Genomic DNA, 26622 nt, shown 5'->3' on the forward strand with positions numbered 1-26622 from the left:
ATTTCTTTCTTTTTAAAGGAGAATTGCCAAGGATGCAGAAGGAACTGAAGATGGTCAAAGACGAAGATGTGCATTTCAGTTTGGGTGTGAAGAGGGCCCCCTCCTTTCCCCACGGCCTGCAGCCCGTGGTTTCCCGAGGGAAGGCTCCCCCAGGACACCCCTTCCCGGAAGCTCTCCGGGGGCCGTTTTCCCAGTTCCGGTACGAGCCTCCTCCAGGAGAGCTAGACGGATACCCAGGGGTCTTTGAAGGAGGAGGGTCTCGCAAACGCAAGAGCATGCCCACCAAGATGCCCTATAACCACCCCGCGGAAGAAGGGGCTCTCGGCCTGCACCCCGAGGAGAGCAAGAACCCGGGGGTCCCGGACCTCCCCCTGCTCTTCCCGCCGCCGCCGCCGCCGCGGCCCAAGTACGACTCGCGGATGATCGACCTGTGTAACGTGGGCTTCCAGTTCTACCGCAGCCTGGAGCACCTGGGCAGCAAGGCCGTCAAGCAGGAGCCCGTGAAGCCCAGCGCCGTGTGGCCTGCGCCCGCGGCCCCTCCGTTCCTGCCCGCGCCCTACCCCTACTACCCCAAGGTGGCCCCGGGCCTCGTGTTCCCCTTCTTCGTGCCCTCGGCCTCACCCTTCCCCTTCAGCCGGCACACCTTCCTGCCCAAGCGGCCGCCGGAGCCGCCGCTGCCCCGCAAAGCCGAGCCGCCCGAGAGCGAGGAGACCAAGCAGAAGGTGGAGCGAGTGGACGTGAACGTGCAGATCGACGACAGCTACTACGTGGACGTGGGCGGCGCGCAGAAGCGCTGGCAGTGCCCCACCTGCGAGAAGTCCTACACCTCCAAGTATAACCTGGTGACCCACATCCTGGGTCACAGCGGCATCAAGCCGCACGCCTGCAGCCGCTGCGGGAAGCTCTTTAAGCAGCTGAGCCACCTGCACACCCACATGCTGACGCACCAGGGCACCCGGCCTCACAAGTGCCAGGTGTGCCACAAGGCCTTCACGCAGACCAGCCACCTGAAGCGCCACATGATGCAGCACAGCGAGGTGAAGCCGCACAACTGCCGCGTCTGCGGCCGGGGCTTCGCCTACCCCAGCGAGCTCAAGGCCCACGAGGCCAAGCACGCCAGCGGGCGGGAAAACATCTGCGTGGAGTGCGGCCTCGACTTCCCTACCCTGGCCCAGCTGAAGAGGCACCTCACCACGCACCGGGGCCCCATCCAATACAACTGCTCCGAATGCGACAAGACCTTCCAGTACCCCAGCCAGCTGCAGAACCACATGATGAAGCACAAGGACATCCGGCCCTACATCTGCTCCGAGTGTGGCATGGAGTTCGTGCAGCCCCACCACCTCAAGCAGCACTCCCTCACCCACAAGGTACTGAGGGGCTCCCTGCCAGGGGCGGGGCTCCCGGCCAGGGGCGGGGCTGGCCGGTCTTTGGAGGAGAGGACCCAGGAGCCCTGCGTGGCTCCCCACCCCTAACACGTGTAGAGCCCTAATGTTCTTCTTCACCTTGAAATGGGAGAGAATGAGGAGCCCAGCCATCAAGCCCTTTCCCATCTAGACCTCTAGAGTCTCAGGTGGGCCGGAAAAGAAATAATGCGGTTTGGAGAGGAGGGTGAGGAAAGATGAACGACACATCACAGCGGGTCCTTGTGCTGTTACTTAGCCTTCCAGATTTCCTAAGATTTCATGTTTGGAAACTTCAGGGCACTAGCATGAGTGTGTCATCAGTCCCAACGACCCAAGACCAGCTTTGCACCTGGGATACACTAGTCAGAGCCTTCTAGAAAACTCTGGAAAGTTCTCTTGGTCTTTTTCTGCTGAATCTGTGGCTACCTCTTGGTTTAGTTTCTCCTTTCAGCTGCTTCATTTACAGGTGACTCTGCGGGGAGCAGAGTCTTGGCCTGGGTCCAGCAGGGTCCGTGCTTCCCCCCCCTGAGCTTCTGCCAGGTGGTTGCAGTGCTCTCTGATTTGTATTATAGGAGGCATGAGTGCATTCTTCCCTTCCCCTGTCTCAGATATTCAAGGAGAAATATAGGCCCACATGTCTGCCTTCAGCCTAGTTTGCAGCCAAAGCCCTAGAGTCTCTCAGGATGAACTAAAACAAGTCCCTGGTGTGTCCCTGAAATCTTACCCAGCTAAGCTAACTTAGGTCAACTTTGAGCTTCCAAGAGGGGAAGTTTGCCCCACTGACCTCTACTCTATCACCTTGACTTCAAGTGGTTTTATTGGCAGAAGAGACTTCTAGCGAGCCAGAGTTGCTAAAACAATCTTTCATTCTGAAAGGTCAGTGGAGGACTTTGCCCAGCCAAAATAACATTTCTGCTCTGGCTTTGTGGGTTTCATCTGATCGGTTAAGACCAAACAAGACAAAATGTGTAGCTGCCTTGGCTCTGCACAAACAGCTGCCCTGCAAAAGGCTCCTTAGAAACCCCCAGAGAGGAGGTGCCTGCCTAGTGCAGGAGCCATCATCAAAAAGCCTGAACTGAGAGGCAGCGGCCAGAGGGACTGTGTGCTGATTTCAGGGATTCCTATATGTGTGGAAAAGGAATCAGATACATTGTAGAATGTATGAAACTTCTGTAAGATTGTTCCTATACTTGAATATATGATCTAGTTATCATCTCGATCACAACCAAGTATAGGAATAATCTTGAGAATAAAGATACTGAAGTAAATTTTAAAACTCATTAAGAAATAGTTTTTGTTAATAATTTTAAACTCACTGTTTGAGTATGCAACACATTTTAAAAATTCATCTTCTTAGGAGGACATTAAAATTTAGATCTCTCCATTAGCATAAATCCTTTCTCGTCTGCAGTCACCTAGAGTAGACAGTATTCCAGTTAGGAAGAGCCCAGCACTCCATTTGAGCACTTCATCTAGAAAGGCTGAGGGACCCAACTAAGATTATGCAGTCAGTAAATGGCTAGGCAGGGACCCTAACTCCCACCCTTTAGTGCCAGGGGCTCACCAAAATTGAGGAGTGGTACTTTCTTGTACCATGTCCCAAATTAAAGAAATGGAAATATAGGCAGAGAGAACCTTGAAACAACTCCCCGCCCTAGTCCCTATGAATGAATACCAGGCCATATGGGTTTTATAAGGTACAGTTGTTAGCTAAAGACTTGTCTAAACCTGTAATAACCCTAGTTTTATTACCATGGATCACTACGTTTTCCTCCCCAAAAGTCATTCTGGGTCAAAATTTCTTGCAGCAGCCGTTTCAGGGAAGCACTGGTCGGCCAGGATTAGGTAATATTCTACTCACGCCGTGAGTGAGTCCCTAGCCATGCTTCAGTTGAGGGCGTTGACGCTAAAGTATTCAAACACTTCTCCACAAACAGCAGGGAAACTAGAAAATCTTCTTTCCTGTTTTCTAATCGAGAAAGCTATCCTCTGCCAAATTTCTCTGTCGGCAGAAGCTGGCTTGGAGGAGCTTCATAGTCAAATCACACCCAGGCCACCATGGCCTGCAGGAACCCAGGGTACCATCTCAAGAGGTCATTATCAAGCTGTGATTTTTTTGAAGTGTGGATCTGTTTGTTTTTGAATTTTCATGTCCTTTAATGAGAACTCAAGAGAACGTTGGTTTTCATACGGGAAATGATATTATAAGTTTAGGAGGTTTTGTTTTTTCATTATCGTGAAAGCTGAATTAGAGACTCATTTTACATAACATTCTGCAGTGCTCTTACCCAAATCCTATTAATCCACGAGAGCTGTTACTGCAGAATTAACCCCAAGCAAGCATCAGGAACAACAGAAGCAATAGCTGTCTTTTCCTCTAACCGTCTGGCTAGTTCATGGTTTTCAGAAGAAAATAAAAGATTATGTAATCAACACTTTTTAAGAAAATAGTTATTTGACAAGGCTACAGCCATACTATTTGGAACTCAACATCTGTCACTAAATTCTTGGTGGATTTATGTGTCAGAGAGAAAAGCAAAGACTGCTGTCCTGATGGCAGTCTGTACCTGCTCACCATGGTTCTTTTGAATCTTGCCTCCTTCCAGGGCGTGAAGGAGCACAAATGTGGGATCTGCGGGCGGGAGTTCACGCTGCTGGCCAACATGAAGAGACACGTGCTGATCCACACCAACATCCGTGCCTACCAGTGTCACCTCTGCTACAAGAGCTTTGTGCAGAAACAGACCCTCAAGGCACACATGATTGTCCACTCGGACGTGAAGCCCTTCAAATGCAAGGTGAGCAGGGGGCCTGAGGGAATGCGGAGAGGAAGGGCTCAGCGCGTGTGCGTGGTCAGTGGTGGTCGACTCTTTGCAACCCTGTGCCCTGTAGCCCGTCAGGCTCCTCTGTCCATGGAATTTTTCAGGCAAGAATACTGGAGCAGGTTGCCATTTCCTACTCCAGGGTATCTTCCTGATCCAGGGATCACACCCACATCTTCTGAGTCTCCTGCAATGGCAGGCAGATTCTGTACCCCTGAGCTACCTGGAAATCCCGGGAGAGCTCAGAGGGCTCTGCAAATGCGGGGGGAAAAGTCTCCAGGGAACCTTGTCCTCAGTCTCCTCAGAAGGGCCTCTGAGGCTCAGCGTATGTCTGCGGCCAGACCCAGGCCATCTGCTGTGTCTCCACCACAGCTGTGCTCAGCTGTGCCCCAGGAGTTGCCCTGCTTGTCTCCCTGTGGAATCAGTCAGTGTGCAGGGCCTGGAAGCAGCCAGACCCGGGAGAGCTGAGGGTGGAAAATCCGTTTGGAGATTGAGGTTTTTACAGGATGAAGGTGATGTGGAGGGTTCCTGTTCTAGAAGGCAGCAACCAGGTGCAGCCCTCTTCCCCTGACAAGCCAGAGACAACACAGAGAAGTCAGAGAAGCTTCCAGCCCTGTCTGCTTCCCTTCCCCTATGCCACCCCCGCTCCCGCCCTCCTGACACTTGGACTGAGCAGTGTAATTTGAGGGTAGGTCTCCTGGAGGGGATGAAAGAGGTTTAAAGGTTAACCCCTCCTGTGACCTCGGAAATGCTTGCTTGGGCAGAGGAACAACTGAATGCTTCTTGTTTATTCCTGAGTACCGTGGAGCATCTTTGTTACCGTCCCTGTGTCGCATTACCTTGGTGGGGTTTTTATTTTGTGTGCTGAGATAAAGTGTGAGCTGGAGACTTGTCAAGCCTAAGGCACCGGCGGGCGCTGCTCAGAAGTGCTCGGGGTGTCCAGGCTGCCCCATCTTCCCATGTTGTTCCCACTCCTCAGGAGGAGAAATCTCGCTTAGGGTTGGATAGTTTGACTCAAGGAAGGTACTGACAAGTGACCCCACAGCCATGAAGGGAGGGCTGAGAGGGGAGCAGAGGGAAATCACGGAGTTCAGATATCATTAGAGCCTTTCTGTTTGAAGTGGCTGTTCCTTCTGTGCTGTGTGTCTGACAGAGTCCCAGTGACTTTCTCTGTCGATCCCTGTTTCTGGAGTAGGGTTCCCTGCTTCCAGGGGCTGTTGCTGCCTTCATCCCTCCGCAGTATGTACCCCCACTTGAAGGAACCCCCTGTGAAGCTGACTTCTTTCCTGTGCTGGCCCCTCCTGGACGGGGTGAGAGGGGTCAGGAGCCAGAGCTTCCCTAGACCTGGTGGGCATTCTCCGGAGGTAGGGGAGGGAGGGGTCTCCCTCCAGCCCTTTTCCTGCCACCCACTTGTGTTTCCCCTGCTCTCCTTCAAGTTCCCAGTGGTTTGAAAGTCAGTTTATGTCCATCTGGAGTGATCTGAGCTGAAAGGGGAGGAAGCTGTATGCAGAACGATGTACATAATTTGCAGGGCCTGGTGCAAAGTGAAGATGGGGGCCCCTACTTCAGATGTTATTCACAATTTCAAGATGATGAAAGCAGAGCATTACACCAGACCCAGGACCCTTCTGAATTCAGGGCCCCATGTGATCGCACGGGGCTCACACTCATGAAGCCGGGCCCAGCTGCACGAGCCTGTGGATGCCACAGACCAGCTCTTGTCTCCCTTTAGACATGCCTTGGGTTCCTTCCCACCTCACTGAGTCTCTTGAACCCTTCACTTTTTTTTTTTAGATTAAAATTTTTTTTTTCTGGTCATGCCATGCAGCATGTGGGATCTTAGTTCCCTGATCAGGGATAGAACCCCTCGTCCCTGCATTGGAAGTGTGGAGTCTTAACCACTGGACCACCAGGGAACTCCCAAACCCTTCACTTTTCACAGAGCTGTTCCCACCCTCCTGGGGTTTACTGTCTGCTACAGTAGAGGTGCCATCAGGGGCTCATTGCCCCTCTTCATTCCTTGTACCTCTCTTCATTTCTTGTGCTGAGTTTACTCTTGAGCTTCAAGGAGGAACTGTATTTTTATCTGCTGGTGGCGGAGCACACGAAGTTGTTAAAATATGCAGGTGCCATTGCATGGTTTGCAGTCCCCTAAAAATGCATGTTCATGCAGCCCAACTCCCTCCCACTTCACCAGTTCAGGGCCAGCTGTAGTGGTTAAACCAGCAAATGTCTCTGAAATGGAGGGATATGATAAAGCAGAGCCAACTCAGGAAAAGGGCTTGCAGGCTGTGTGTGATCTGGGGGCACAGAGGCACTTCTGTTTCTGTACCTCAAGGGCCTCAGAGGGGCGCAGAGGATCTTGGACCAAGGGTCCCTGAGAATTCAGACGGTTCTCCCTGGTACCAGGGCAGAAGACCGGACTCGATGGGGCCAGGGATGCAGTGAGCCAGGCCTCACTCACCCTGACGGTAGAGCGCCACACGAGCTTCAAGGGTATCAGCTGGTCAGCTGAGAAGCCCAGTCGGACCGCTCCTTGACGGTGGATAAGGCTCCAGATATCTGCTCCAGATATCTACGTGATAAAATCCCATAAGAGAGGGGCTTGAAGCGTGAAGTGCCAGCTCCTATATGAGGCAATGGAACTTCTCAGTGGGAGGTGGGCTTGGCCATCTGCAAAGGTCACTTCTTTCTGGTGAGCGGGTCCTCCAAGGAGACCACAGGGGGTTGGAGGCTGCCTGGAAGGGAGTGTCAGTCATTTAAACAGAAAGGCCTGGATGTCAGAGTGTATGTTTTGTCCAACTTAGGTGGCCCTTCTCCGTTCTTAGACAGTTCTGACACAAGATCGGGTGTGAGTCGCCTCATCTGGAGCGCGCACCTCCCGACAAGGGCGGACGCGCTGCCAGGCTCTCCCTCGCTTTGTCTGCGCCTCCCTGCCAAGCGCCGCCTGCTTGGTGTCTGCATACCTTCACTCTCTTTCATCTCAAAGGAATTTCAGAGCAGGTCTGAACGTACAGATTATGTAATGAGGGCATGTCTGTGTGTCTGTAGACTGGTTCCAGACACCACAATGGGATGGGCCACCTCCAGATGGTGTCCTGTGACTTTGCTTCTTATTCATGTCATGCTGGACTCTTGGAAATCTGGTCCTGGGTGGGGTTTCTTCGGGTCTGGGAGTTGGGAGAGGAACAGAAGGCCATTTGCTCATTGCCATGCAAGTCACACCCCTCTGAGAGGAGCGGCTGGCTGGCTGCATGGTGATGCTGGAGCACAGGCCTGGACAACTAAACCTGACCTTTATCATCGGGAAGGGTATTTCCCTTTATGTGATTGACATGGCTGGAAGAAAAGAGGCAGAGCTTGCTCCAGCCATACTCCAAGAGTTTACTCTTATCTGTTGCTGTTCAGTCGCTCGGTCATGTCTGACTCTTTGTGACCCCATAGACGGTAGCCCACCAGGCTCCTCTGTCCGTGGGGTTTCCCAGGCGAGAATACTGGAGTGGGTCGCCATGCTCTCCTCCAGGGGATCTTCCCAACCCAGGGATTGAACCCACATCTCCTGCTTTGGAAGGTGGATTCTTTGCCACTGAGCCACCTGGGGAAGCCCTGACTCCATCTCCTTTACCCCAAAACTTGCAAAAAAAAAAAGGTGTGGGGAAGAGTCTTTAAGTAACAGATTCTAATTTCCTGGAATTCTTACCACTAAAAATCCTTCCTAACATCAATCCCTCCTACTGTGGTCACATGAACTGATTCTCCCTGGCCCTGGCTCAGTGGAAACAGCTGTCCACAGCAAGCAGAAACATTTGTTTAGTGCGGGATTAAGCATTAACAATAGGATGGAAAATTGGAGGAGAGGAAAGGTTTCCATTTAGTTTCTTTTTTTTTTTTTCTTATGAAAAGTTACTGCCCTTCTGGGTTCTTTTGCTGTTGGCTCAACTTCTGGACTCCTTGCTTCTTGGAGCCAGCTGGAGCTTCTCCAGAGACCTGTGCCTGTAGACTTAAGCCATGTTTCAGAAATATGCTTCCCAGATTCTGCATAAGCACGAAGGACTTGATTTGGATGCTATCCTTGTAGCGGCCACGCTCCATAATAGCAAAGAACCAGCTGCCGTCTTTGGGAAACCTGTCCAGGAAAAGCAGTCATCCAGAATTTCCGGGACAAATTCTCCTTTGAGATGGGTGAAGCTGGGAGCTGCCTATGTTATGAATCACCAGGTCATCTGCAGCCTGCCCGAAACAGAGGGCTGAAGGCCGAGGGAAGAACAGATAGAAAAGGATGAGTTCTCCCTGAAAAGGGTCCCCACTGCCTCTGCCAACTTGGCTCCATCTCCCCCTCAAGCTCTCAGATGCTCCAACCCAGTAGGGACTTGTAGGCACCCAGTGCTTGGGATCAGGGTTCTCAGGCTGGCATTGAGGGGGTTAAGGCAGTGACCAGATAGCAGCCTTTTGGCAGCAAAGCCCTCCTCAGCAGAAGGAAGGATATAGCTGTATGAACTGCCTGCTTAACAATGCCTCGCATGTCCCCAGGGGCCCGCCTGCAAATAGATTTCATCTTGCTTTCTCTTGTACTTTTCAAAGCTTCCTGTTTTCTCACGGTCCTTTTGGACAGTTTACAGTCTCTCTCTCCCTCCCTCCCTCTCTCTCCCTTTGAGGAAAGGAACACCCTTCTTATTAAAAGAGAGAGAGAGAGAAGGATGTAAGGGAAGGGCAGCTTAACGGAGGCCATTCTCCGGGGCTGCAAGCTGCTGCTCTTTGACCTTTCCTCTCAGAGCAGGGAAACAGGCTTCCTGGAGCATCGCAGTCTCAGTTGTGTGCCTCTGCGTGTCTGGTGGGCCTCTGGCGACCGGCCCAGTGGCTGCCCACTGCCATGGCCCTGCCTCTGTGCACAGCGGCTTCCCTGTGACTCCGCTGTCAGCACTGTCACTGGGACTCGCGGGAAGTTGCCTGGACCGAGGAGGGACTGGGCGCCAGGAGGTGGAGTTAGGAGCTTCTATGCCGAGAAGGGGACAGGGCACCTGCTCGCTGTTTAAAGGGCTGATGGAGGGTCAGGGAGCCAGGGGATAGGCTCCCCAGAGCCTGCAATCCAGGGTGAACCTTCTCTCCCCATCCACATTTCCCAGGGCTGCGTGAGCCACCCCTGCTTCCGTTTCTATGATGCCTCAGGTAACCTGGCAGCTGTTTACTCGAAGGATTCTTCACTTGTTCCTTCCTTAGTGGGCCTTCCACGTAATTTGGTTTTAAAAGACAGCACCCTTATCCTCAAAGAACTTAACCATTTCTGGAAGGCGAAATGTACGTGACAGTGGCAGTAATGAGCTAATATTTATCGAGCGCTTACAATTTGCTAAGCCCTTTACCTGGACCAAGAGCTCGCATGGGATACTGTGATTACCATGGACATTTTACAGAAGAGAAAATGGAGCAAGTTCTGTATCGCTCTGGGGTTTCACTATTGTCTGTCTGCTCTGCTGTCTATTACACTTTGAGATCCACTTCCCTTTTTTAAAGTAGGTTTAAAGGTGGGTATAGGTGGAAAAGCTGATATTTAATGTCACAGGCACACTAATACTGCTCATTAGAGCAACTGAGAGTTAAGGAGGGCTGGACTGGTTGAGACGACCACCTGCAAGATGAAATCTGACTCCTCATCACTCCAGCAGCTTCCTGTATCAACACCTATCCTGGCTTTAATTTCCGCAGACCTCGGCAGGAGGCGATTCAGCAAGTCTTCACTTGGGCAGGCTCTGCACCTCACGTCTTGTGACTTAAGGGGGCTGTGTATATGACTGCTTTCCAGGAGAAGCTAGAGTTTGGATGCTCCCCCACAACCCTTCTCCCTGTCCACCTAGCTCCTCTCCTCCACTACAGTGATTCTGCTTAGAGCTCACACCAAACCCCACCTGAAAGCACCATCTTTAATTGACACAATCCTCTTTTTCTGGCCTCTCTTCACCAATTGGTACTGAAAGGCCTCTCCAACTTTCACAGACACAGAAAATCTCCATATATTTGTGTGTTGTCATGTGAGGATGATCCTCTAAGAAGGATGACAAGGCCAGGTGTTCTGGATAAGAACCCAAGGGCTCCATGGAAGGGCCAGAGGCTGAGAGGAAGAAGCTAAGGGTACCTACCACTGAGATGTGAATGGTATTCAGATACTTCAAGTCCTGAGTTAATTGCTTCTATCTTTCTGCCACTGAGGATTTTGGTTTGCAAACTAGTGTGAATAGCTTTAGTGGTAACAAGAGAGAGAGTTAGTGATGGCTGCTTTGTGGAACTTTTGCATGAGGAAGTCATATTTTCCCTGACTTGGTTGTTTATTTCCTAACCATACACTTAGACATTCATTAAATGTTATTATATATGTAGCCTTGTGCTGAATTACTGGGGTTGGCCACACAGAGAAGGAAGGTGGCTACATTTCTGAATACCAGAAATGGTATTTTATTTGAGGACAAATAAAATATTATTTGTCCTCAAAATATTATTTATTTTATTTGAGGACACTTTTAGCGTCCTCAAAATTTTCAGAGCTAACACATTATTTCTTATCCCTGGGAAAGCTCTCCATTGGCTACCAGTAAGCTATCATAAACCATAAAAAAATGGTATATAAAACCATGGTATATTAAAAATATAAAAATTTTATAAACCATGGTGTATAAAAATTAAGTTTTATCAACAAGAACAAAATTTGTCTCCTTTACCAATCACACATAAAATATATAGCTGATGAGTCATGTCCCACAGCGGATCTTCTTCCCTGAGGCTATAAACCTTGACTTCAGGAGACAATCAGTTCAGTTCATTCGCTCAGTCATATCTTTGCAACCCTATGAACCGCAGCATGCCAGGCCTCTCTGTCCATCACCAACTTCTGGAGTTTACCCAAACTCATGTCCACTGAGTTGGTGATGCCATCCAACCGTCTTATCCTCTGTTGTCCCCTTCTCCTCCTGCCTTCAGTCTTTCCCAGCATCAGGGTCTTTTCAAATGAATCAGCTGTTCACAAAGTATTGGAGTTTCAGCTTCAACATCAGTCCTTCCAGTGAACACCCAGGACTGATCTCCTTTAGGATGGACTGGTTGGATCTCCTTGCAATCCAAGGGACTCTCAAGAGTCTTCTCCAACACCACAGTTCAAAAGCATCAATTCTTCAGGACTCAGCTTTCTTCATGGTGCAACTCTCACATCCATACATGACTGCTGGAAAAACCATAGCCTTGACTAGATGGACCTTTGTTGGCAAAGTAATGTCTCTGCTTTTTAATATTCTGTCTATGTTGGTCATAACTTTGTTTCCAAGGAGTAAGTGTCTTTTAATTTCATGGCTGCAATCACCATCTGCAGTGATTTTGGAGCCCCCACAAAATAAAGTCTGACACTGTTTCCACTGTTTCCCCATCTATTTCCCATGAAGTGATGGGACTAGATGCCATGATCTTAGTTTTCTGAATGTTGAGCTTTAAGCCAACTTTTTCACTCTCCTCTTTCACTTTCATCAAGAGGCTCTTTAGTTCCTCTTCACTTTCTGCCATAAGGGTGGTATTATCTGCGTATCTGAGGTTATTGATGTTTCTCCCAGCAATCTTGATTCCAGCTTGTGCTTCCTCCAGCCCAGCGTTTCTCATGATGTACTCTGCATAGAAGTTAAATAGGCAGGGTGACAATATGCAGCCTGGACGGACTCCTTTTCCTATTTGGAACCAGTGTGTTGTTCCATGTCCAGTTCTAACTGTTGCTTCCTGACCTGCATACAGGTTTCTCAAGAGGCAGGTCAGGTGGTCTGGTGTTCCCATCTCCTTCAGAATTTTCCACAGTTTGTTGTGATCCACACAGTCAAAGGCTTTGGCATAGTCAATAAAGCAGAAATAGATGTTTTTCTGGAACTCTCTTGCTTTTTCGATGATTGGAGACAATATCATTTATTAAAATGATAAAACATCCTTTTGTCCCCATGTACCACTAAAATGACCCAGAAAGTTCAGAACTGAATGAATTGATCTAGAAAAGCATGAGTATAGAAAATACGCCCTCAGCTATGATGATCATAAAAGGTTGCTTGTCCAAAACTGAGGAAGAATCTGGCAGTAGCCCTCATGCTGTGTGCACGCCTGTGTGTGTTGGGTGGAGGTGGGCTATCATATGAGGGGCAGAGGGGCTGTGGCCACAGGCAGGTGAATTGCTCTAACCCCAGAGTCACAGCAGTTGCAGTAGCAATAAGCTGTGGGTCATTATCACAATAGTAATAGTTCCCTTGTCTGTAGTGTTAAGGATGATGAAATGTCTGAAAATAATAGACTATTCTTGTGCCACAACAAAAACAAAAGGCACTCCACATATTCTTCAAGATTAGGTTCAAATTTTGTCTCCTTTATAAAACCTTTTCAGACCAATCCAGCTTCTAATACCTCAGCAACCAGAGATGATAACTAAAAGTGGAATATCAGCCTCCATGAAGCCATTGAAGGAAGAAGGCACCCATTTATTCCTTCAGTTCTCTCTCTCTCTCCTGCCTATAATACCACCAGACCCATCCAGGCTTGGACAAGTGCAGTAGCTTAATTGATCTTCCAGACCCTAGCCCCTCTCTCCCTGCATCTCTTGTGCTTATCTCCCCATGGCTCTTGCTCTTTTCAGACCTGCTTAATGTGCCTCACCCCTTCACTCACTCAGCAGAGGCTTAATAAGGACCTATCATGTGTCAGCCTGATGCTAGGCAGGGATTATAACAAAAAGGCAGGCAGAGCCTTTAGAGATGCCTCTGTCTAATGAAGGGCTGTTCAGCTCAGCAACTTCAACAGCAGCATTGTTCCAAATAGTCAGGAACTGTCCCGTGAACCAAATGAGAGACATCTTTTCTAAGATGACCCATGACTGGAAATACCTAGTCTAGAATCTCTAGATACATTTTTCTTCTTAGCCAGGGCAGAGAACTGAAACTAAGCTTATAAAGAAAACTCCATCAGAACTTTCACATGTGAGCAAAATTGAGCCACAGGCTGATAGATCTTTATGAACTGTCTCTGTTGAGGATAAAAAGAAAGAAAGTGTCCATACTTTTTCTTAAGTTAGACCCACTCTCTCAGCATCTCCCCTCTTGGGCTACCTTTTCCAGATGAATGTGGTGAGGATGCTCTGAACACTAGGTGTGGGGCACCAGCATGCTGCATTCATTCTTGCTAGTAAGGAAGTGGAAAGGGGAAAAGCGCTTAAAACCCCCAAATGTGAATCATTTAAAAATATAGAACCAGCCATTCATTGCCCATGCATAGATTATCTGTGAAAAATCTGCAGTCCCAGGATGGCTTCCTCTTACTGCCCAGTGTTCTGTTAGTCTAAGTGCCCGAGGTCACAGATGTTGGCCAGCTCAGCTCTCACTGCCATGGCCACCTGAAGACAATATGGTCTGCATTAATAAAAGTTCCACCCAGAGCTCCTCACTGGCGCCGACACCATGTCTCAGTGAGAAAGGAAAACTGGCGTCTGCTTCAGTGGACACCGCACTCCACGCCCTCTCTGCAGGCCCCGCTCACTCTGTTTCTCTACCCTCTGGTGTGGGCCTCGGAGGCTGGGAAGGGAGGAGGGAGAGAGTGTTCCTCCCGTGAACCTGGAGTCCCAGCACAGACAGAGTCCTTCTCGGCATTCCTCACAGCACAGCCGAGCAAGGGCTGGAGCTTCCAAACCCCACTCTGGGGAAGCCTGGGGACAAGAAAAGCAAGGAGAGCACGCACAACAGCTGCTCCTGTCTCCCACCCTCAGCATCTGCACGTCCTGCCTTCAAACAGGCAGTTCTGCTGTTCCCATGGGAGCTAGGGAACCGCTGGTGTGGTCTATCATGTATTTGCAATTTGATGGAAATAGGAATGAGAAGAAAAGAAGTGACTAAAACAGGTTGGCTTTTGGATACCTAGGATGATATTTTCAGTACTTCAAATGTCTACCCAGAGAACAGACACAGTCCTCCCTTTATACATTGTTCCTTTTAACTCCCCATAGTCAGCAAATTAAAAAAATTAGAGGAGCATTGTTGATACAGTCTAACGGAAGAGTTATGTTGGGGGAAACTGTGTGATACATGCTGACTGATGATATGGTCTCTGGTGTCCAAGGACCTGAGTTCATCATCCCAGTTCTAGCACCCATAAGCTGTGTGTGCCCTGGCCAGCCTTTCATCTTAACCCCTCAGTTTGTCCATCCATAAAATGGGGATGAGAACGGCACCTATCTCATAGGACTCATGTGAGTTAAGTGAAATAGTCCGTGGCAGACTTGGGATAGGGCTTTCCACATTGTAAATACTCCATAAATACTAACCAAGTCATCATATCCTTATCATTATAGTGAAGCATACTTTCAGCAATTGCTTTTCAGAGAAGATTTTCTCCTTTTCGAAAGGTTGTGTTCAAAAGAAGCTTCAATAGCTTTGCAGTTTTTACCTTGAGTTTAAAAATTCCTGTACAACAGGAATAAAATCTCATGAATCCATCCCTCCCTGCTCCACCTCTGAGCCTGGGCTCAAGGCAGCCACTCCCTGACTTCCTTGGGGACACTTTATTTTAGAAGCAGTTTAAAAATGCCAAGATTCAAACAAAGTAACAGCTCGTCCATCCTCACCCAGGCCTGAGTGTGGTTGTCTGGGCAAGGGTCCCACCCGCGAGTAAACTGTTCTCCTGGTCACTGTCTCGACAGCTTTGTGGGAAGGAATTCAACCGGATGCACAACCTCATGGGCCACATGCACCTGCACTCCGACAGCAAGCCCTTCAAGTGCCTCTACTGCCCCAGCAAGTTCACCCTGAAGGGGAACCTGACTCGCCACATGAAAGTGAAGCACGGGGTCATGGAGCGCGGCCTCCACTCTCAAGGTAATCGCCCTTCCAGGAGCCCTGCGGTGGCCAGGCCCAGCAAGTGACGGAATGGGAGCTGAGCTTGTCTTTAGGGAGCTCTACTCCGGGGGTTATTCCTACATTTAAAAAAGGGAGCATCGTCTTCAAGACCACAGCAGAGTAGCAGGAGCAGGTTGGCAACATAACTATAGCAAACAGAGTGAATATCTGGAGGTTGTAAGTGAAAGTGATGTTGGTTAGAGCATCATAATGGTGCCGGTCGGCACCATTCTTCATTCTGTGTTCCAGGCCCTGCAGCGAGTGCTCTGTCTCTGTGAATATTTATAGTAACTCCAGGCTGGAGGAACTTCTATTATCCCCATATTACAGATGGGGAAGCTGAGGCTTTGAAATATTAACCTGACTCAACTGAAAAGTGGCTGACCGAGAATTTGAACGCAGACCTTTCTGACTCTAAAGCCACACTGTATCCTCTTGATCGCACTGCTGTTACAGGGCAGGCCTGCAAGCTCTGTTACGGGGCAGGCCTGCAAGCTCTGTTACGGGGCAGGCCTGCAAGCTCTGCTGGCAGCTGAAGCGTGTCTGGTCTAGGTGTAGGTCTGGCAGGATAGCAGGCTAGGTCTCATCTACCTGCTCACAATCAGAAACTCACGAGGACACTTTTCCTGCTTGGAAGGGCCGGTTGGCCACAGGCCAAGCAGGGGCTTCTATCTCCCCCACCGAGTCCTAACTGAACTGATGGAAAGTTCCTGCCTCCTGTTATCTTCTCAGTCCCTTTCTTTGCAGAAAAGAGTTAATTTCCAGAAGTACTGAACTCAGTAGGTTGTCCTTCAGTAAACGGGCAGTAAATGCTCTCTGTCCAGTGTGGTGTGCTCCATGCCCTGGCAGACGCCAGGGGAACTGAATCGCCTTGGTTTGCCCTCTGGGAGGTCTGTGTGCGGGGAGAGAAGACACACATATGTGTAACTTGCAGTAGCTCGTTAACTGGGCTGATGATCCAAGCACAGGGCAATGCTCTTAGATGTTATTGCTTGTCCCCAGTATTTCACAAAGTAGACTGTGTTGTTCTCATTTTATGTAAGAGGAGACCATGGTCAAGAGGTGTTATAGAAACTGCTCAAGGTCAAACAGCAAGTTGAATGCAGAATTGAGATTCTAACTCAGGACTTTCTGGCTCAAGCCAGTGCTCACTGCACTGGGTAAAAACACGGGTGGTTTGTTCATATTTGCTGCTCCTCCCCCCTTTACAAAAGATGTGGTCAACTAGGCACCCATATTCATAAGTAGAATGCATGCATGCATACCCAGCAGGAAGCAAAACGATTGTAGCTTTCAGATTTCTGAAACGCCCTCTGAGTTTATGATGACTCCTGGGTGACAGAAAATTGATCATCCTAAAACAAGGCGTGGAGTTTGTATAAAAGCCCTGAAAAAATGCTTGTTAAAAACAAAAGCATTTTTTCCCCTTGAGGATGTTCTTTTCCTGAATTATTCTTTGCATGCAGCTATTCTGGATTTTTCCAGAATTAGGTGAAGTTTGCTCAGCCACCACGGCTGGAGACATAGAAGGCAATGAGGAGACAGTGCTCCATCTGACAGTCTGACTCGGTCACCAGAACTTACTCCATGTGGATGCTCACGTCCTAACAGGCACCTAAAGACTGTCATTCTTCTGGAAAAATCAAGAGCATCACTGTATTATCAGAGAGTTGCTTTGAAAGTTTGTAACAGACTTCCGACAATGTTAATGCTTTCATCTACAAAAGGTTTTGGCATTTCTTCACTCTAGTTTTTGAAATAGCTCAAGAATCATGACCCAGATTAAAAAGATCCTCCCTGTGTCCCTGACAAGAATAAAGCTACAGATAGCTTCATCGCCTGACAACACCGTAAAGTAGGCAACCCTGGACATCGGCTTCCTCAGTGTGTCCCCAGCTGCTTCTCCCTGGGCACCAGGGTCTGGCCACCCCCTGGCCCTCCCTGCCCTCCTCCTCCTCAGTCATCCCCACCTGTCCTCCAGGCCTGACCGCTGGCCCCCCACGGACGGGGCAGGTCGCGCCTCCCACTTGTCTGTTGCCTCCTGAAAAGCCCATCCCTGAAAGTGAGGCCCGCCCACCTCCCCGTGTCCAGCAGCGAGGACACTTGTGGTTGGGCAGGGGGCTTCGAACGTCTCACCGGACTTTCCTCTGCCCTGCCAGCTCTGTCCGTGCTTCGGGAGCCCTGGACCCAAATGCAATATCTGGTTTTTTCCCACAATGAAAATATCTTTGTTATTTTTTTCTTATGGTAAAATATGTGTTCACTGTTAAAAGTAAAAAGAAATATATTCGAAGTGAAAAGAAAAATGTAAAAATCACCTCATAGTTACCCATTTTTGAGATTTTGACATATATCCTTCCAGATATTTTTTGATAGATAAAATAGAGGCTACACTATAAGTATATATATTTTTACTTAAAGTATATAGAGAATACCTTTTATGAGCACTAAGAGGTATCGACATATTATACACATAGAAGTACCTTCTATACACATAATACCTTGACTGTTCTTTATGGTCTGAGCCACCAGGGAAGCCCCATGGAGGTACTACTATTTATGTAAGCAAACCTCTGTCCTTAGATGGATACGTTGTTTTCACCCATCCTTATACAGTTTGTGCATCTGCCAGACTATTTTCATAGTTTAAGTTTTCAGTTGTGTGATCGGCTAAGTCAAAGGTGTGCTTATTTTTAAAGTTTTTCATGCATGTTGCCACAATCCCCTGAAAGGAGTCACACGGATATAGATTCCAGCTGTGACAAGGCCCATCTCTCTACAGCCTTCTGGGGATTTATCTAGTTTTAAAATGCAAAATCAAGCTATGCTAACCAGCCCTGGGTTCCACCCAGCGACCCCTTCGGCGGCCTGAACGTGCCTTTGCTCCTGGCAGGTTTTGGAAGGGGGAGGATTGCGCTGGCGCCGACGGCGGGGGCCCTGCGGAGCCTGGAGCAGGAGGAGCCCTTCGACCTGTCCCAGAAGCGCCGGGCCAAGGGGCCAGCCTTCCAGTCGGACGGGGAGAGCGCCCGGGGCAGCTCCTGCCACGAGGAGGAGGACGAGGACAACTGCTACGAGGTGGAGCCGGACAGCCCGGGCCTCGGGCCCCGCGGCCCGCCGCTCTGCGCGCCGCAGGACCTGTCTGCCAAGCCGGAGCCGGGCCCCGGGGAGGAGGCGCCCGCCGAGGAGGCCTCGCCTCCGGGGGCCCGCCCGCTGAAGAGCCGCGACAGCCTGGGGCCTGAGGGCGGCCCCGAGCGAGAGTTCGCCCGCAGAGACGAGCGGCCTGGCCTCCGGGTCCTGCCGAGCACCCGGAGGGGCCCAGCCTTTTCTGATTACTTGTACTTCAAGCACAGAGATGAGAGTTTAAAAGAATTACTGGAGAGGAAAATGGAAAAACAAGCAGTGCTTTTGGGGATCTAAGTGGACGGTTTAAGAATTACACTTGGAAAATGAGAGCTAGGCAGTGCAGATACAGCTTTCTGCATGAGCTCTCATTTGCTGGAGAGGAGAAGGGCACGAATCTTGACAAAGGGCGCAGACTAAATGAGTAGAGAAGGAAATGCTTCTCAGATCTTGCATTTGGGCCCTTGATTTTTAACACACATGGAGGGCCTTCTTCAATGTTGTTTCATGGATCTCCAGTACAATTAACTGTACATACTCTTCTAGACATCTAATTGTAAGCTGATGCTGAGGTGCTTTTAGAAATTCTATTTTCCATTGACTAACATGGTAAATTTCTTTCTAGTTGCAAAAATATGGTGCTTGACATGTTACTTTATTAATGACTCTTTAGTTGAATTTGTGAAAGTTATATTTTTCCAGATAGATGAAAATTGTAGTAGTGGTATATATTTCTAAAATCTCTTTATTCAATAATCAAAAAAATATCAGAAATGACAGAGGAGGGTGAGTTTTTAAAGAGGATGTTCTTGAGTAGTTGCTGCAGATATAAGATAAAATTTCAAGAGAATGTGATTAATTTTGATTAAGGAAAAACCAGCAGTGCTTAGATTCCTGCCTGGGTCTGCCTTGTTCAGCTCCCGCTGCCTTCATCAGATATTGCATTGGAGCATATTTTCTGATGGCCCAGCAGTGCTCAGTGTCTGCAGGCTAACCCTGAGTCCTGAGCAGGGCTCCCTCCTGGAGACCTTGCTCCAAGGCCTCATCCTGTGAAGCAGCTGCAGGAAGAGTTGGCAGCCTGTGAGCAGTGGATTTGTCAGTGCTGGAGCTGCGGGGCTGGGGGTGGGGGTGGCTGGGGGGAGGAATTCTCCCTGAAATTAAGCTCTAACTTGTTTAGAGTATTGGAATAACCATTGCTAGGAAAGCAGTTGCGGGGCTGTGTTCTCAGTGCTGCCTGCACATTAGAATCATCTCAGTAGTAGTAGTGTTAGCTGCTCGGTTGTGTCCAACTCTTTGCGACCTCACAGACTATAGCCTGCCAGGCTCCTCTGTCCCTGGGATTCTCCAGGCAAGAATATTGGAGTGGGTTGCCATTTTCTTCTCCAGAGGATTTTCCCAATGCAGGAATCAAACCCGGGTCTCCTGTGTTGCAGGTGTATTCTTTACCATCTGAGCTATAGGGAAGTCCCAGAATCATCTCAGGGAGCCTTAAAAAAAAAATACTAATGCTGGGGCCTGGGCCCCTGAGGCCCTGATTTAATTGGTCTAGAGGGGAGCTCTGGGATTGGTTATTTTCCAAATTGCCCCAGATGACTCTTATGTGTAGCGAGAGTTGAGAAAGATCGACTAGGATAAAATAGTGGCTCCCACGACCCCCTCACAAGGATTCCATAAATATTTCTGCTTCTGGCTTTACTCATTAAGATAGAAAGCAGGAGACCTTGAGATCATTCTGCTGACTTAGGCCTTCTTACCTGTTCTGTCAGAGCCTCACGAGAGGAGGCACACACACACACACACACCCACACACACTGTATAAACACACAGTTTTTTTTAATAGGAGATGATGCCTGTGATATTTATGATCACTTAATATGTTTAAAAATACATAGTCAGCCTACAGTGACTGTTTCTTCCTAGATTCGTGAATCATGATTCCAGTGAGTGGTGGTGGCTGTGAAGTGTGATTTGAGCCCAGCAGGTGGGCTTTCCTTAGGCACTGGATTCTGACAGATAAAGCAGTGCTGACCAGATGTCACATACATGTGACTGCCCGTAAGCAGTGACCCTCTGGTACTGTGTCTGAGTTTATGTAAAAACTGCTTCTTGGTAGTTTCAACTCTTATTTGTAGAGCTAGGTACTGTTTATTATTTGCTTCTTCTCCTCCCAAAATTCCCAGTACATTTCATTAGACAGTCTGACCCGTCTCTGACTGTGGGATGCTGTTTTTCTTTTTCTCTTGGTCAGGTGCTTCCCCATCAGCCTCATCCAGTCCTCGTCAGTCACGCACGCACTTTGTCAGCCCCTGATGCGACTCCTCCTGCCACTTTGGTTAGGCTCCTTCCTCCAGCGTTGCCACCACAGCTTGCCAAAGCCGCTTGAGTTCCCTGCAGCCATCCTTGCTTGTCTCAGGGTCAGGGCACTTGCAAAGGGGATGGTAAAGGGAGGATCGTGGGTTTCTGCAGTTACCAGAACAACTCTGAGTCAAGAACCTACCCAGAGGATAGGACCCAAAGGATCCAAACCTATCCTTCCGAGGGGCCATTTGCTTTCCATTCATCATTTTTAATATAGCTCGTCAGTGCCTCCAATGACGTCACTCGGAGACTGGCAGAGTGGTCTCTGAAGCCTCCAGCTCTCATGGGCCTGTTACATATTCATTCTTTCAGCAGCCAGGTGTTGAGCACCTGCCATAAAGGCTGCAGATTTCAGTTTGTTCTGGGTGTGCCAAACTGGAATAGGAACTAGGAGATCTTGAATAGCAAGTTTATAGACTTTTCCACACAAAAAGAGTCAGGTGGGAGTGTTTGAGGAACAAGTTAATGTTGAGATGGAAAGAGCATGGTCCAGAATGGTGGTTTCCACATTGTGTGTTGAGAAGCAAGAGGTCCTCTTAGGCCTTCTAGAGCTGCTAGAGGAGGAGAAATTCTCAGCCTTCATCCCCACTTCACTCAGAGCAGCTCCAATTCCATCTGTTTTATTTGTTAGACTTCCAAGTAAAATTTTGTTTGGAGGAAGAAAAAAGGGTCTAGGAAAAGTAATAAAAAAATTGTTATGGAATGTATTCTAAAGCCTGTTTTTCATTCTTGACTCTATGAGAGACTTAGATATAATTAGCTATAACCTGCTGATTAATATGCTCTGACCTTCTGAGAACCAAGTCTAAAACCTTGGTTTTGTGTGTGACCAACATCCTGATTTGCCTGGGACAACCTAGGTTTATACCTCTTGTTCCCACTTAGTCACTAAGAGTGTCACCTTAACTCTCAAAAATGTTCCAGTTTGGGTGATGAATTATATGGGCACCCTATGCGTAAGTACAGAGTACAGAGCTAAGGGAAGGGATGGCCAACCTTGCCTAGAGCTGTTAATAATGAGCCAGAACGCAAGCCTGAAAGAGAAGCCATAAGGCCTTTCTCAGAGAACTAAGGGATGAAACCATCCAAGGTCATCAGCACTTCCCCGGCCAGGACAGCATGACATTTATCACGTTATGACACTTTGAGAATAGGTCACTACCAGATGCTTTCCAGGCTTTTGACCGCTGTCTTTGAACCGACCAACTGACCCATCCACGTGGCATATTTTCTGTTAATCTTTTTATTCCAGCCTATGATTACCCCCTTTTGTTGCCTTTCAACTCATTCTCTCTTTTTAAAAATTTATCTTCTCACTGGCCATGAGACTGAGGCTGACCTTCCATGATCTCACAAGGGTATCTGGTATATTTGTATATGAGAAGTTGCGTGAGACAGCCAATGTGCACACTGTATTTATTAAGCCCTGAAGGCATTTAATAAAATATTAACATCGTGTTTTGAATTATGATCTTTGTCTGCTTTGCTGGAACAAAATGTAACAGAGCTAACATTTAAAATCCTTCACATATTTGGACAATATTACACCAAATGTTGATTTTGTACAGAATTCTGGCTTGCTATTTAAAACTAAAACTTGAAGTATGTAACAGCCCAAGTTGTGAATATTGCTTTCTGCCTCAGTGAAAAAGCAGTTTACCTGAAAATAGCATGTAACCTATATTTTGTTAATTTAAACAAATAAAGACATGTTGGAAAAAAACTGAGCTAATCATTTGCGAAACCTGAAATTTTACAAGAAAGCTTCCTTTCTCAGTGTCTCACCCCCTGCCCTGAGACCTCCCGGCAGAGCGGTTCCCACCAGGGTGCGTCTCGGCCCCAGGGAGACGTGGGTGATGGATTCTCGCACCAAGCTTCCAAAAACAGATGAATGAACCTCAGCCCATCAGCAGGCAGGTGACGTATTCCGCACCCTCTTCTCTCCTGTTTAGAAGAACTAGTTCTGGAAGGGTGTCATGGGAAAGTGGGAGGCTGGAGGCAGCACTGTGTTGTCCTGTGTCAGGTGCTTTGTGCAGTGTGCGCTGCAGTGGGCAAGAGCACAGACTCTGGTGCCAGGTTCCTGGGCTCAGCGCCCAGCTCTCCCACTTCTAGTCTTTGGGTCCTGAGGCCAGTTTGTGAACTTCTCTCTGTGCCTTAGTCTCCTCATCTGTAAAATGGAACCAGGAACAGCGCCGTCCTCACCAGGTCATTTTGTGGGTTAAACGAGGTAGTACATGAAGACACTCGTGTGCATGGCTTGCAGCGTATGCCTCATAAGACTTAGCTGTTACTATTCACATCAGTGAAGCGGCCAGGAAATGGGACACTCAGCTCCCCCTCTTCAGCAGAGCACCCAGAGCTATGTCAGCATGGGAAGTTGTCCATCTCCGAGGAAGCTTCCCTTTTAAACGTTACTTGCTGTTATGTGCCAAGTGATGTGCCAGGTGCTCTGCACGCTCAACCTCATTTGAACCTCACACAACCCTGATAGGCAGAGGTGGTTGTCTCCACTTTACTGATGAGGAAATGGAGGTTCAGGAGAGGGAAACAACTTGCTCGAAACAGCTTCATCAGCAAGTTCTTCCTTTGCCCGCCAAGCGGATGGCCTGTGGCAGCCTCTCTGGAAGCACATGCTAAGACAGATTTGGGTGCGAGGTGTTTATTAGGGACGAGCACCAGTTAAAAGAAGCACGAGGAAAGGGCACTGAGTAAGAGAGAAGCAGGACTGTGCTGCTCTCATCCGACGTGGCGGGCAGCTGGGGGCAAGGTCCACTCATCCGAGTGGTACCACGCTGGGCAGAGACATTCAGGTCTCGGGGCCCTCCACCCCCACCCCTTGCCCTTCAACAGAAGCTGCACTCCCAGGAGGAGCCTGACCTCAGGAAGGTGTGACTCTGCACAGGGGCAGACTCTGAGACAGTCAGGGAGCTGGTGGCTAGAGGTGTCTGCTGCCCCACTCCCCACAGCTCAGCACGAGGCCCTCTCTGAAGAGAGACTGGGTGACTGCGTCTGCCACAGCCTACCGCTTGCATCACTCCAGTCCACTTCCTCCTGTGCAATCACAGAACACCGCCTCTAGGATTCCAGTGGGCCTCTCTGCCTGAGGAAAAACTAAGAAAAGGGAGATTTGTGGAATAAACTTCAGCCCCGCTGCAGCAGTCAGTCTCAGAGACACACTGATGCTCATTTCCTCCTTTCTCCATTACCTGTCTAGATCCATCTCACTGTCAGATACCACCTCTTCCCCGGGTCAGGGGCTTTCCATGTAGCATGGCCCAGACGCTCGTCTCCAAAGGGCCTGACCTTGGTCAAGGTGTTGCTGCAGACTGAGTGCTTTGGTCTCCCTTCTAATTTATATATTGAAACCTTAACCCTAGTGTGATGCTATTTGGAAGTAGGACCCTTGGGAGATAATTGGGTTTAGATAAAGGCATGAGGATAGAACTTCATGATGAGACTAGTGCTAAGACCAGAGTCTTCTCTCTCTTTGCACTGCAAGGATGCAGCAAGGAAGCGACTGTCTGCAAACCAGGAGAAGGGTCCTCACCAGACACAGGAGCTGTGGGCACATGATCTTGGACTTCCCAACCTCCAGAACTGTGAGAAATCAATGTTTGCTGTGTCTGTCAGTCAGTCTGTGATATTTTGTTACAGCAACCCAAATGGACTAAGATAGATGCTCTTCTCAGAATGGGGTTACTGGGTTTGTTCATTTAGAGTCATTGGTGGGGAAGGAAACACCAAGAGAACCCCAGGTGGGTTCCATGCATATTCCTCCCTGACCCCTTACGTGACAACAGCTCTTCTCTCTCCTGATGATCAGGTCTTTTCCCTCTGCCAAGATGGTGACTCCTATGCTTGTCTGCAGGTCCCTGGAGACACGGAATAAAAAGTGCCCAGGTGACAGACATGCTGCTGCTGCTAAGTCGCTTCAGTTGTGTCCAACTCTATGCGACCCCATAGATGGCAGCCCACCAGGCTCCCCCGTCCCTGGGATTCTCCAGGCAAGAACACTGGAGTGGGTTGCCATTTCCTTCTCCAATGCATGAAAGTGAAAAGTGAAAGTGAAGTCGCTCAGTCGTGTCTGACTCTCAGCGACCCCATGGACTGCAGCCTACCAGGCCCCTCCACCCATGGGATTTTCCAGACAAGAGTACTGGAGTGGGGTGCCCTTGTCTTCTCATGGCTTATCATTAAATGGTCCTCTTGCTATGCCACAGGTGGAAGTGTACCCTCTTTGAGTAGGAGCACTTCTAACCTTCCAGAGCCCAGAGTCACAGCAATAAGAAATACTGAGTCCCCCACCATGTCACTACAAGTGAAACCAAGTAGGGCCACTCCTGCTTCCAGCCTTGGTCCCTGCACTCTTTCTGCTGAGAGTATAGGACCATATAAAAGTCTTTCATTCAGTGCATATGCTGGAGGATGACACTCCCTCCTCGTGGAGTATTTCCTCCAAGAAGAGCTCCAGGCAGCTGGCCCCTTCTGGGTGGTGTGTGTGTGATACGACCTGTAGATCCTGTGGTCACGGGCCCATCCCTCACCTCATTTGCTGTAATGTGAATGCTGTGGTCTGATGTTACACTAAGATTCTGTGTCCATAAAACAAACACTCCATAACCATACCACTTGCATAAGCGTGCTGGCTGAGGTCCTACCAGCCGGAAGGGCAGACCTACATATGAAGTATGTGTCTATTCCTGTGAAAAAGTCCTTTCAAATCAAAAGGGACTCAATATAAATAAATAATAAATAATAATATAAGGTCAGCTTCTCACCAAGTGACTAGTTGTGCTTCTTGAGTAATGCTGCCTGCCATATTGGAGCCTCGGCACCGTTCTTTGTGGCTGGCATGTTGGATATTCAGCAATAGGTTAGCCTTGGTAAATGGAGTTCACGCTGTTGCACTCATGTGTAGCTTCCATCTGTGCCACTGTGGCCACTTCATATGTGCTTTGTTATACCACTGGACTAGCTGTTGACAGAGGGTTGAAGTCAACTCGCAAGTCAGTTGTCTGCCTGACTTAATCTCTGCCTGACTTTAATATTCTTTCATGGTGAATGCTATCTGATGGGCGTTAGCATGTGATACAAAGACTCTCATACTCTGTGTTCACTCCCATATATCTGTCCACTCTACTCTAAAAGACAATAATAGTGATTATCTACTTCAATTAGAGTGGTCAGAGAGTGACATCTAATTTGAGAACTGAAGGGTAGAAGGGGCCAGCCATGGAAAAGACAGGGGAAGAGCATTTCAGGCAGAGCAGGCAGCATGTGCAAAAGTCTTTGACTGAAGGGAACACGGCCAGGGAAAGGACGGCATGGAGGGCACAGCAGGAGAGGGAGCGTGCTGCAAGGTGAGGCTGGCGTGGAGAGCCTCTGAGCATGGGGATGAAATAATGAGATCTGCGTTTTCTAAAGCTCATTCTGACTATTGGGTGGAGAGTGGGTTGGAAGAAAGCCAGGATGATGCTGGGAGACCATTAAGGGGCAGTTTCAATAGTCTGTGCAAGATAATACTGGCCTGGATTAAAAAGATAGCAAAAAGGAAGTTAGGAACGGATGGTTCTAAGTCTGTCTGGAGGCTCCCCAGGTGGTGCTAGGGTAAAGACACTGCCTGCCAGGGTAGGAGACGTGAGAGACTTGGGTTCGATCCCTGAGTCAGGAAGATCCCCTGGAGGAAGATATGGCAATCCACTGCAGTATTCTCGCCTGGAGAAGCCCCACGGACAGAGGAGCCTAGCGGGCTACAGTCCATGGGTTGCAAAGAGTCGGACATGACTGAGTGACTAACACACACACGTATCTGTTTGGAGGTCCAATTGGCTTGTTCTACCGAAAGCAGATTTTAATTTTAATAGATAAACATACATTTTTCCAAGTAAAAAATAAAATGCCACTTGATATAAAGTTCATCTCCTCACATAATGATGGAAAGGGTGAATTAGATTTTCATAGCTATCATAAAACCCACGCTCTTTACTTGATTAGCAAGAGAACCTACTTGCCAAATAGTATATG

The 26622-nt window shown here is 48.7% G+C and overlaps 1 protein-coding gene across 2 annotated transcripts in view; it reads left to right on the top strand.

Annotated features, from left to right (window-relative positions):
- Nucleotides 1-22489, top strand: part of ZNF366 (zinc finger protein 366) — a 64691-nt gene extending 42202 nt beyond the window's left edge. For both annotated transcript variants that reach the window (XM_061393298.1, XM_061393299.1), the window contains exons 2-5: nucleotides 19-1370; nucleotides 4013-4204; nucleotides 14925-15099; nucleotides 18014-22489. In XM_061393298.1, coding sequence (XP_061249282.1) covers nucleotides 33-1370; nucleotides 4013-4204; nucleotides 14925-15099; nucleotides 18014-18537 — 2229 coding nt within the window. In that variant the 5' untranslated portion in view covers nucleotides 19-32 and the 3' untranslated portion in view covers nucleotides 18538-22489. The remainder of the gene's footprint in view (nucleotides 1-18; nucleotides 1371-4012; nucleotides 4205-14924; nucleotides 15100-18013) is intronic.
- The last annotated feature ends 4133 nt before the right edge of the window (nucleotides 22490-26622 follow it).

Source organism: Bos javanicus, chromosome 20 (genome assembly GCF_032452875.1).
Source record: "Bos javanicus breed banteng chromosome 20, ARS-OSU_banteng_1.0, whole genome shotgun sequence".
Taxonomy (NCBI): domain Eukaryota; kingdom Metazoa; phylum Chordata; class Mammalia; order Artiodactyla; family Bovidae; genus Bos; species Bos javanicus.